General features: G+C 44.9%; 1 protein-coding gene across 1 annotated transcript in view; it reads right to left on the bottom strand.

Annotated features, from left to right (window-relative positions):
- LOC131273118 (kinesin-like protein KIF28P) overlaps nucleotides 1-12,408 on the bottom strand; it is a 137,945-nt gene that overhangs the window by 44,688 nt on the left and 80,849 nt on the right. Inside the window, exons 15-16 of the mRNA XM_058275359.1 lie at nucleotides 8,099-8,217; nucleotides 7,493-7,600 (exon numbers count right to left, since the gene is read on the bottom strand). Of these exons, the coding sequence (XP_058131342.1) occupies nucleotides 7,493-7,600; nucleotides 8,099-8,217 (227 nt within the window). The remainder of the gene's footprint in view (nucleotides 1-7,492; nucleotides 7,601-8,098; nucleotides 8,218-12,408) is intronic.

The raw sequence follows: 12,408 nt of genomic DNA, 5'->3' as shown, positions 1-12,408 counted from the left end.
GGCAAGACACAGGCCCAGAGAAGGCAGGCAGGGCCCTGCACTCTGATTCCCCTTGGGCAGCCTTTCCCGAGAGCAGCAGGGACATCCCAGAAAAACCAACTGGATACAAGTTCAAGAAACAGACATCTCAGGGAATAAATCCGAGAGTTAACATTTTAAAATATTAACATGGACAGTATGCAACAAAAGATACAAGACAAACAAAGAAACAGGAAATGAAGGCCCAACCAGAGGAAGAGGATAACAATCCCGGAAACGCCAGTGAAGAAGACCAGACTGTGGACAAAGACTAAAAAAAAAAAAAAGAGCTAACACTATCAAGAAAAGAGTCAACATACTCAAGGAGATTAAGGAAAATACAGAGAAAGAACTAAAGGATATCAGTAAAACAATGAGTAAACAACATGAGAATCTCAGTAAAGAGATAGAAATTTTAAAAAGGAGCCAAACAGTACTACTGGAGTTGAAGACCACAATAACTAAAATGAAAACATGCCCAGGAGGGTTTCGACAGCTGACTGGAGCTCGCAGAAAAAGAAGAGGTGAACTTGAAGACAAGAAAATTGAAATGAGTCAGGCTGAGAAGTAGACAGAAAAAAGAATTATAAAAAGTGAAAGTCTAAAAGACCTGTGAGGTACCATCAAGTGTATCAATAAACACATTATAGGATCCCCAGAAGGAGAAGAGAGAAAGGGTCAGAAGGAATATTAAAAGAAATAATGAGAGAGCTTCACAAACTTAGTAAAAGAATACGTACATCCATGAAGCCCAGAGAACAACAGGATAAACTTGAAGAGAAATGCACCTTACCACATACTGGTCAAACTGTTGAATACAAAGGATAAAAAGATGGGAAGTGGATATGGCTCAAGTGATAGAGCTTCTACCTGCCATATAGGAGGACTCAGGTTCGATTCCTGGGGCCTCCTGATGAAAAAGAAGAAGAGAAAGCGTGCCCATACAGTGAGCCAGTGCCGCCATGAGTGCCGCAGGGTGAGCAAGTGCCCGTGTGGTGATCGCAAGTGCCCACGTGGAGAGCCAGTGCCTGTGCAAGTGCCCATGTGGTGAGTCAGTGCCCATGCAAATGAGTCACGCAGCAAGATGATGAGGCATCAAAAAGAGAGACAAGGGAAGAATCAAGGTGAAGCACAGCAGGAACTGAGGTGGCATAATTGACAGGGACCCTCTCTCCACACCGGAAGACCCCAGGATCGAATCCCGGTGAATCCTAGAGAGAAAATGAGAAGAGAAGACAACACAGACAGCAAAAACAGCAAGGTGGGAGGAGGGGAAGGGGATAAATAAATAAATAAATCTTTTTAAAGAAAGGACAAGAAGAGAGTTATCAAAAAGTACAAAAAAGGTTGGAGGGAGGGGGCATGGAGAGGTATAGGAACAGTTTACATTAATGCTATTAAAATCAAGTTGATATCAAATAAAATATGAATTTCATATATTTAGGATGTTAAACTTTAACCTCATGGTTAACCATAAGGAAAATATATGAAAAATATATCCACTTTAACCTCATGGTTAACCATAAGGAAAATATATGAAAAATATATCCAGATAGAAATGAGAAGGGACACAATATGGTATAATAACAAAAAATCAAATAAATATGAAAGTAGGCATTAACTGAAGAATTAAGGGACAAAAGAAAGGTAATGCAAAGATTAAATAGCAAAATTGCAGAATAAAGTCTTGTATTGTCAGTAGTGACTTTAGATGTAAACGGATTAAACTCTCCAGGAAAAAGGCAGAGATTGGCAGCATATAGAAAATATGAAAAACATTAAATAACTACATGCTGTTTATAGGACACCTTAAATTCAAAGACACAAGTAGTTGAAAGTGAAAGGATGGAAAAAACATACCATGCACGTTGTAACAAAAAAGAGAGCTAGGGTAGCTATACAAATAGATAAAATAGACTTTAAGTAAAAAACAGTTATAAGAGACAAAGACAGTCATTATATATTTCTAAATGGGATCAATTCAACACGAAGTTGTGATAATTATATATACTGCACCTCCCAAGAGAGCCCCAAAATATATGAAACAAAAATTGACAGATTTGAAAAGAGAAAGAAATGGTTCTACAGTAATAGTAGGAGACTTTAATCCACCACTTTCACTAGTGGATAGAGCATCTAGAAAGATCAAGAAGGAAATAAAAACAAATGATACTCTAATCAAGTAGGACTAACAGGCTTATACAAAACACTTCACCTAGCAACAGAATACATGTTCTTTTTTTTTTTTTTAAAGATTTATTTTTATTTCTTTAATTCCCCTCCCCTACCCTGGTTGTCTGTTTTCTGTGTCTTTTTGCTGCGTCTTGTTTCTTTGTCTGCTTCTGCTGTCGTCAGCGGCACGGGGCAGTGTGGGCGGCGCCATTCCTGGGCAGGCTGCACTTTCTTTCACGCTGGGCGGCTCTCCTTATGGGTGCACTCCTTGCACGTGGGGCTCCCCTATGCGGGGGACACCTCTGTGTGGCACGGCACTCCTTGCGCGCATCAGCACTGCGCATGGGCCAGCTCCACATGGGTCAAGGAGGCCCGGGGCTTGAACCGCGGACCTCCCATGTGGTAGACGGATGCCCTAACCACTGGGCCAAGTCCATTTCCCCTACATGTTCTTCTTGAGTGCATGTGGATCATTCTCCAAGAGATACCATATCTTAGATTAAAAAACAAGTCTCAAATAAATTTTAAAATATTGAAATCATAAAATGTGTCTTCTCCAATCACAATGGAATGAAGCTAGAAATCAATAATAGTGGGAGAGAGTGGGAAAATAAACAAATATGTGGAAATTAAACAATGCATTCTTGAACAACCACTGGGTGAAACAGGAAATCACAAGAAAACTCAGTCATTGTCTAAGGCTAATTAAAATGAAAGTATAACATATCAAGACCTATGGGAAGCTGCTAAGGCAGTGCAGAGAGGGAAATTTATAGTTCTAAATGCTTACATTAAAAAAGGAGAGATTTTAAATCAGACATTTAACCTCTAAACTAGAATAACCAGAAAAAGAAGAGCAAACTAAGCCCAAAGTGGGCAGAAGGAAGAGAAAAATAAAGATTAGAATGGAGATAAATCAGGAAACGGACTTGGCCCAGTGGTTAGGGCGTCCGTCTACCACATGGGAGGTCCGCGGTTCAAACCCCGGGCCTCCTTGACCCGTGTGGAGCTGGCCCACGCGCAGTGCTGATGCGCGCAAGGAGTGCCGTGCCACGCAGGGGTGTCCCCTGCATAGGTGAGCCCCACACGCAAGGAGTGTGCCCCGTAAGGAGAGCCGCTCAGCACAAGAAAAGTGCAGCCTGCCCAGGAATGGTGCCGCACACACGGAGAGCTGATGCAGCAAAATGACACAACAAAAAGAGACACGGATTCCTGATGCTGCTAACAAGAATAGAAGCAGACACAGAAGATCACACAGCAAATGGACACAGAGAACAGACAACGGGGGGGGGGGCAGGGAGAGAAATAAATTTAAAAAATTTTTAAAAACATGATAAAAAAAATCAATTACAAATAAAAAGACTGAATCAGCGTCCACACACCTCCCCAGGAGGAGGAAGGGCCCAATCTGGGCCCCCCCCCGAGCGTCTCGTCCTGTAGCGAGCCCACACCCATGTCTCAGTGTGAACTTACCTCACTTCTAGTTTTTCTTAATAAATTCTTTACTCCCTTGCCTACACTAAAACAAACAACTCCCCACCCCCAAAATAAAAGTCTAGGATGAGATGGTTCCTCAGGGGAACTTTAACATGCATTCCAAAAATTAACACAAATCCTGCTCAAACTCTACAAAAAAAATTGAACAGTAAGGAGCACTTTCTAATTCTTCTGTGAAGCCACCATCACCCTTATACCAATTCCAGATAAAGATACCATGAGAAAAAAATTACTAATATCTCTTATGAATATGGATGCAAAAATCCTCAACAAAATACTAGCAAACCAAATTCAACAGCACATTAAAAAAATTATACACCATGATCAAGTGGGATTTACCTCTGGTATGCAAGGATGGTTCAACATGAGAAAATCAATTAATGTAATACACCACATTAACAGAATGAAGGAAAAACCACATAATCATTCCAAATGATGCAGAAAATAAATTTAACAAAATCCAGCACCACTTCTTGATAAAAACACTTAGAAAGCTAGGAATAGAAGGAAACATCCTCAATGTGATAAAGGGCACATATGAAAAACCATAGCTAACATCATACTTAGTGCTGAAAGACAGAACGCTTTCCCTCTTCTAAGATCAGGAGGAGGTTTCCCACTGTGACCACTGTTGCTCAACATTGTACTAGAAATTATAGCTAGAACAATTAGGCAAGAAAAAGAAATAAAAGGCATCCAAATTGGAAAGGAAGAAAAAAAAAACTTTCCCTATTTGCAAATAACACGATCTTATATACAAAACGCCTTGGAAAATACACAACAAAGCTTCTACAACTAATAAATGAATTCAGCAAAGTGCGGGGTACAAGATCAACACTCAAAAATTAGTAGTGTTTTTAATACACTAGTAATGAACAATCAGAAGAAGAAATCAAGAACAAAATTCCTTTTACAAGAGTGAGTAAAAGAATCTATTATCTAGAAATAAATCTAACTAATGATGTAAAGGACTTCTACACAGAAAACTACTGAACACTGGCAAAATATATCAATGAAGGTCCAAGTAAGTGGAAGGACATTCCATATTCATGGGATTATAAAACTATATATTATTAAGATATCAATTCTATCTGAAGAGATTTACAAATTCAATGCAACCCAATCAAAATTACAATAGCCTTTTTTGCAGAAATGGAAAAGCTAATCATCAGATTTATATGGAAGGTTAGTGGGTCCCAAATAGCCAAAGTCATCTTAAAAAGAAAGAACAAATCTAGAGGACTCAACTTCCCAATATTAAAACTTATTACAGTTTTTATTCATTTTTTGTATTATTAATAATTATAACTTATTACAAAGCCACAGTACTGGCAGAAGGACAGACATATAGACCAATAAAATTGAACTGAGAGTTCAGAAATCAACTTTCATGTTTATGGCCAACTGATTTTTGACAAGGGGCAAAAAACACTCAATTGAGGAAAAAAATAGTCTCTTCAACAAATGTTGCTGGGGAAACCGGATCTTCATATGCAAAAGAATGAAGGTCAACCCCTACCTTACACCATAAACAAAAATCAACTCAAACTGGATCAAATATCTAAACGTAAGAGCCAGAACAATAAAACTCCTAGAAGAAAAAGTAGGGAAGCATCTTCAGGATTTTGTTAGGCAATGGTTTCTTAGACTTTACACCAAAAGCACAAGCAACAATAGAAAAAATAGATAAATGAGACCTCATCAAAATGAAGAACTTTTGTGTCTCAAAGGATTTTATCATGAAATAAAATGGGACAATTTACACAAATGGGAAAAATATTTGGAAACCACATACTTGACTGGTAGGGGGTTAATATCTAGAATATGTAAAGAAATCTTCAACTCAACAACAAAAATACAAATAAGCCAATTACAAAATGGGCAAAAGACTTCATTGAATAGACATTTCTCCAAGAAGATATACAAATACAAACGGCAAAACAGCACATGAAAAGATGTTCAACATCACTACCTACTAGGGAAATGCACACGAAACCAAAATGAGATACCATTTCATACCCACTAGAAAGACTATTACTGAAATACAGAAAAACAAAAGCGTTGGCGAGAATGCAGAGAAATAGGAGCACTCATTCAAGGCTGGTGGGAACCACTATGGCGCAGCCACTATGGAAGACGGTTTGGCAGTTTCTCAGAAAGTTAAGTATAGAATTACCATTTGTCCCAGCAGTCCTACGTCTACTTACATACTCAAGAGAATTGAAAGGAGGGGCTCGAACAGATAGATATTTGCACAATGATGTTCAGAGCAGCACTGTTCACAATTGCTAAAAGATGGAAGCAAACCAAGTGTGCATCAACCAATAAACAGAATGTGGAATAGATGCACAGTGCAACAGTATTCAGCTGTAAAAGGAATGACGTTCTGATACATGCAACAGCATGATGAATCTTGAAAACATCATGTTGCATGAATAAACCAGGCACAAACAGACAAGCATTGTATGATCTCACCGATACAGAATAACTAGAATAAGGAAACCCATGGAGTAGGAAATCTAGAATGTAAGTGCTAGGGGATGGAGCAGGGATAGGGAATAGGGAGTTAAGGCTTAAAATGTACGGAGCTTCTATTTGGGATGATGGAAACGTTGTGACAATGGATAGTGGTGAGGTAGCCTAGGACTGTGAAACTAATCAGCAGCACTGAATTATATATTTGACTGTGGTTAAAGGAGAAATTTTAGGTTTATATATATATATATATATATGTTACTAGATTGAAAATTTTAAAATGAAATCATAGAACTGCGCAAAACAAACAGCCAATCCTAAGTTAAACCATGGACTATAGTTTATAAAAATGTGCTTTCATCAATTGTAACAAATGCATGTACCAATGCAAGGGGTTACTAAGGGGTAGTATATGAGAACACTGCATTTTATACATGATTTTTCTATAAACCCACACCATGGCTAATTAAAAAAAAAAAGTAATGATGTAAGGAAAAACATGAATTGTTGAGAAATAAATGTCAAGAAAAAAAAATGTATCCAGATTCTCAGCTCTCCCACACAACATGCCGAAAAATGAAATGTAAAACACTGTCTAAGTTCTGTTTCTGGTAATGGCAGGCTGTGTTATTTAGGTAACATTTTTGCTAAAAACAATGAAAAATGCTAAACAAAATATTTTAAGTCACCTTAAAATATAATTAAAACTAAGCAATAGGGAAGCGGACTTGGCTCAACCGATGGAGCATCTGCCTGCCACACGGGAGGTCCAGGGTTCAAACCCCGGGCCTCCTGACCCGTGTGGAGCTGGCCCATGTGCAGTGCTGATGCACGCAAGGAGTGCCGTGCCACGCAGGGGTGTCCCCTGCGTAGGGGAGCCCCATGTGCAAGGAGTGCACCCCTTAAGGAGAGCTCCCCAGCATGAAAGAAAGCACAGCCTGCCCAGGAGTGGCGCTGCACACATGGAGAGCTGACACAACAAGATGACGCAACAACAACAACAAAAGAGACACAGATTCCCGGTGCCCCTGCCCCGCCCCTGCCCGCCGCCCCTGCCCCCGCCCCTGGCTGGCAGCCCCCCGCGCTCACTCGGCACATGCACATTCCCACTCGCACACACACGTGGATAGACTTCGAGGCCCCCTTGGCCGTGTTAAAAGTGGACAGAAAGCGCGCAACGCAGCTAGTTAGGAAAGATCTAGAAACTGGCGCCTGTGGAGACCAGGAAGGAAACCTCGGAGGAATTTCCTTTCCGTCTGTCTGTCCCAGGCCGGGGCTTCCTGCCCTTTCACGAGTCCCCCAGGCAGCAGCTGGCAGGAAATAACCTCACCTGGCGTGTCGTCTCCTGGGTGACTTTCACCATGACCTCCTTCTGAAGGTCGCAGCCCCTGGAATCCGCAGAGGCTAAATTCTTCACTTTCAGTTCCATTTTAAGTCCCTGGGAAAGGAAAGACTTCTCACCAAGCAATCCTGCCAGTGGACACTCAGCCCCCAGCCAGCGCGGCCACTGCCCCTTCATTCTGCCCACGCTCGGCCACGCGCGCTGGCCTGAGGACGGCGTTCCCACTGAGGAAAGCGGCCGGGACCAGCGCTTGCCCTGCGGTCCACACCAGCGTTGAACCTGCTTAGAGGTCCGCGCTGGCCTTGTCCTGTCCGCCAGGGAGCTCGTCAGCCCGGGGCTTGTCGGTGAAGGACCCGGGCCCGAGCGGCCCTTTGGAGGGCAGCTGGGGGCACGGCCAGCACCGGGTCCCTGCGCCCGGGGCCGCGCAGCCTGGAAGGCCGAGGCCTGGCCTCGCACAGCCCCTCGGCGCTCTGGCCCCTGTGGCTTCGTTCGCACCCGGAGCCCGTCGGGGCAGCGGGAGGGCAGCGGGTGGACCTGGCCTGGCCGTGCTGGCAGGCGTGACGGGGTGCGGCTTTCCGGGCCTGGATGACTTACCTTCCCCAGCTCCTGACTTATCTGGTTTGCCTCTGCCACCAGCGGCATCAGTCCCACGTAGTCCTGGAAGGCGGCCAGGACGCTGGGGTCTGCTCTCCCGTCGCCGCCGGCTGCGCCGCCTGCAGAAACCCGACCAGAGTGAGAAAGAAGCCGGCCGCTCGGTCCCCGACCCCTCCGGCCGCGAGCACAGCCGCGTCGCGTGCCCTGCACTCGGCCCCGCTCAGCTGGGCGCCAGACAGCTGCTGCGCCGCGGGGGGCACGACCTGTGGCCACGGAGTGGGCCTTGACCTCGAGACAGCCGCGCGCCGCTGCGAGGCTTTCCAGCCTCACACCCGGTTTCTCACACACAGCGATACTCACAGACGCAGAGGGGCAGTGCGCCCAAGGGTGCACTCTCTAACACCAAAAATAGGGTGCTAACTCCTCAGGACGGCTAAACAAACTACCATCTATCCAGCGCGCTTCAGAAATAAAAAATTTAAAAACTCTTTAAAAAAAGAAATAAATAAAGAGTGAGTGAAATCCATACGCACCGGTTCACAAAGACGGTCCTCACGGGAACTGAACTTGCAGGATTACATGGCAGGTACGACCCCATTTGAACGTTTACAAAGAGCGTGGGGGTCGCTGTGGGGAGTGGGATGGAGCCGGGCAGGGGAAGGGTTACAAGGAGGGTTCTGAACTGTTTGTTTTTTTAAAGTTCAAGCATGTGACTAAAAAAAACAACTGCCCCTGGGATGGTATAAAAACAAAAACAAACAGCTAAGGCCCTGGTGACTTCCTTTAGCAGGTGCCCCTCTCGGCCCATGGGCATCTGCGGTACCTGCCAGGAAGGCTCTGCCTCCAGTGCTCGCCCTTGGCCTCGGGGTCCTTGACGGGGAGGCGCGGGGAGGTAAGACTGGCTGGTTATGGGGAAGGTCTGAGGTGGCCTGGAGCTGCTGCACAGCCGACGGCCTGCCTCCACCTCCGTTGTGCCTGGTGTGGCTCTGGGGAGGGATCCTGGAGAGCTCAGGAGAACCAGGCCCCTTCCCAGACCCAGGCCAGCGGGCGCCTCTGCCGGGAGCGCTCCCCTCTCTAGGTATCCCTGGTCGTGGGCCAAGGCCAGCCTGCGTCTCTGCGGCCTGAGTGCTCCGTGATGCCCACACGGCCGCCCAGTGCAGCCCCCCCAGTTCTCACAAGGCTCCCAGCACCTTCCATCCAGACGCGCACTGGTTTGACTTCGTTGCACACACCGGCTCCAAGTTAGACAGCAGGTGTGCAGTCAGCCCTTGGGAAGAAATCACTCAGCGGATGAATTACCAGGCTTGGAATTAGAGCTTTGCTTGTTTGCGGTTAGGATCATTAGCAGGAGATGAGCAAGGAGGTGGATTCAAATTGATTCATTCTGAGAAAAAAAATTCGTCTAGGGGAAAGGGAGGACCTCTTTTTCATGTGTGGGTTTATCCCTTGGTTTTATTAAGGCAAGTTCATGTCGAGTCCACGCATCGAGAAGAGCACGGTGCTGGTAGCAGGAGTCAGGAGAGCCTCCTCCTCTAGCTGTGCCCATCACGGAGCTCTCAGGGAGGCCCCACCTGGCCCTGTATGGATGCACCCTGAGTGGAATGAGTCAGAGCTGGGGCTCGGAGGAGGGAGAAGGAATGAAAACAAATCTTATGGGTGAATAACCCCAGATTATGGCTGGGGATGAAGGATGGGTTGAGAGGAGGAAAGGTGTCTTTGACTTGGAACCCCCGGAATGTAAATTCTTCCAGGCAGTTCCTGGATTTTCTTCATCCCCTTACCTCCAGCTCACAGCGGGCTCCCATCAGTGTCCTGACTTTGGGGGCCACAGCTTCTGTAGGCCCAGGACCCCTGTGAAAGGGAGTGAGGAGCACAGCCCCCACCCGCCCTCTCCTGGGGTAGCACACTGTCGGGGCCCGGGGATGCCCCGTGTCGAGACCTTCAGGCATATACAAGAGCACGAAGCTTCTGGGGGCTGACTTGGTCATCTCAGTCATCCTTTCCACGAATGCCCGCTGAGGGCCCTGCCGCGCAAAGCCGTGTTGCCAGGCGTGGGAGGCAGAGTGAGCAAGCTCTGCGCCATCCCCACGAGAGCAGGACCTTGCTTGGGTCCCTGCTGCTCCTTAGGGCTTACGCCTGTACCAGGCACGTAGCAGGAGCTCAGCGACAACTTGCTGAGCGGGAGGAGTTATAAGTGAATGGAAGAGCAAGAGACACAAATTCTGCTGGAGCTTACGTCCTCGTGTGCACAAGTACAAATAAACCAGTAAGCTAATAAGTCAACAAGATAATTAAAATGCGTGATAAATGCCAAGAAGAAAATAGTTAGGTGAGGAAGAGTAACTAGATGAAGGCCAAGGGAAGGGAGGCGCTATCTGAAGAGGTCATATTTGAGCTGAGGGTAGTGAGAATGAGCCAAAGATGCAAAGGAAAATAAGCTGCAAGTGCAAAGATCCTGAGGCAGAAAAGACTTGCTGCCTTTGAGGAGTAGAAAGAAGACAAGCCAGGCTCAAAGTGAGATGAGGGGAGAGGAGCATAAGATGAAGTTGAAGAGAAAGCATGTGGAGATCACACAGGGGCTTCAAGCCATGGTAATGAGTGTAAATTTTATTTTAAGAGCAGGGAGAAGACAACACTTTCCACTGGAAGAGTGTCATGGCATGATTTAAAATATTTTGAAAATCTCGTTTTGAGTGAAAAATGGACTGGAGAGGGTCAAAAGGGAAGCAGGGAAAATGGCAATGGACTAAAAGGAAGAGCTGAATGCTCTCGCAAAAAACAACAGAGAAAGAGCCAAAAGCTATCCAAGGAACCAGCTTTGGGGGTCAGCAGACCAGGACAGTGCTACACAACTCCCAGGAGGGCAAGGGACAGAGGGGCAAAGAAGATGAAGCAACAAACGTGAGTCACCGAGCCCCTGTGGTGGCCGAAGGGCTCCCCTCGCCCACCCCCAAGATATTAATCTGGGGTAAAACCCCTGACTCACTGCAGCTGACTGAGAGGGGAGCAGACATCTTCTTCCCTGTGAAGGGAATAGGGAGAGGAGGTTGGGGTGCTTTTCTTCAGTGAATTCAGCCAGCAGAGCCCACTTTGAGCCTCCGCTCTGGAGATTCAACACAGGAATACAGGAAAAGAGACTGAAACGCCTCCATGGAACGGTGCGCTGATTAGTGCCATCTGCTGGTCAATCTGGAAATTGCATGGACAAAACCTGCACTCTGTATCCAGCCCCTGGGAGAAAATCTGTACCCCACTAGTGAGTCTCTGGCCTGATTTTGAAAACTTAAGCTGGGCAATTTTAAAGACTGAGAATAAGTTGAACTAAATATCAAAGAAGAGCTGTGAGGGGAAAAAATGGCAATTGAGAGAAATTAGCCATCAGAGTAAATGCACCAACATATTTAGATGCCTAGACATCAGCAAAAAATGACTAGCCATACTAGGAGACAGGAAGAGATGGCCCAGCCAAAAGAACTAACCAAGTATCCTAAAGAGATAAAAGATTTAATATAATTAATCAGTGATAATTACACAACTCTCCTAAATCACTTCAAAGAATTAAAGAAAATATGACTAAGGAAATAAAGGATATTAAGAAGACACTGGGAGAGCATAAAGAACAATTTGAAAGCCTACAAAAAAAAGTAACAGCGCTTATGAGAATGAAAGACACAATGGATGAGATTAAAATTACAACAGAGGCACATAAGAGCAGATTTGAATTGCTTGAAGACAAAATTCATGACTTCAGAGACAGAACATCTGAAATCGAAAAGACAGGAGAACAGAAAGAGAAGTGAATGGAAAAAATGGAATGGAGTCTCAGGGAATTGAATGACAGTGCAAAACACACAAACATTCGTATTATTGGTGTCCCAGAAGGAAAGAGAGTGGAAAAGGGGCAGAAAGAATATTTGAGAAAATATTGACAGAGAACTTCCCAACCCTTACGAAGGACAAAAATATCAATATCCAAGAAGGACAATGCAGCTCAAACAGAATAAATCTGAATAGACCTACCTGGAGACACCTACTATTCAGAATGACAAATATCAGAGCTAAAGGAAGATTCTGAAAGCAGCAAGAGAAAAGCAAAGCATCACATACAAGGGAAACTTGGTAAGATTCAATGCAGACCTCTCATCAGAAACCATGGAGGAGAGAAGAAAGTGGTATGATGTATTTAAGGTACTGAAAGAGAAAAACTGCCAGCCAAGAATTCTGTATCCAGGAAAGCTGTCCTTCAAAAATGAGGGTGAGTTCAAAGTCTTCACAGAAAAACAAAAACTAATAGAACATAGTACCAAAAA

Source organism: Dasypus novemcinctus, chromosome 13 (assembly GCF_030445035.2).
Source record: "Dasypus novemcinctus isolate mDasNov1 chromosome 13, mDasNov1.1.hap2, whole genome shotgun sequence".
In the NCBI taxonomy this organism is placed as follows: domain Eukaryota; kingdom Metazoa; phylum Chordata; class Mammalia; order Cingulata; family Dasypodidae; genus Dasypus; species Dasypus novemcinctus.
This window is presented reverse-complemented; position numbering and strand designations above follow the sequence as displayed.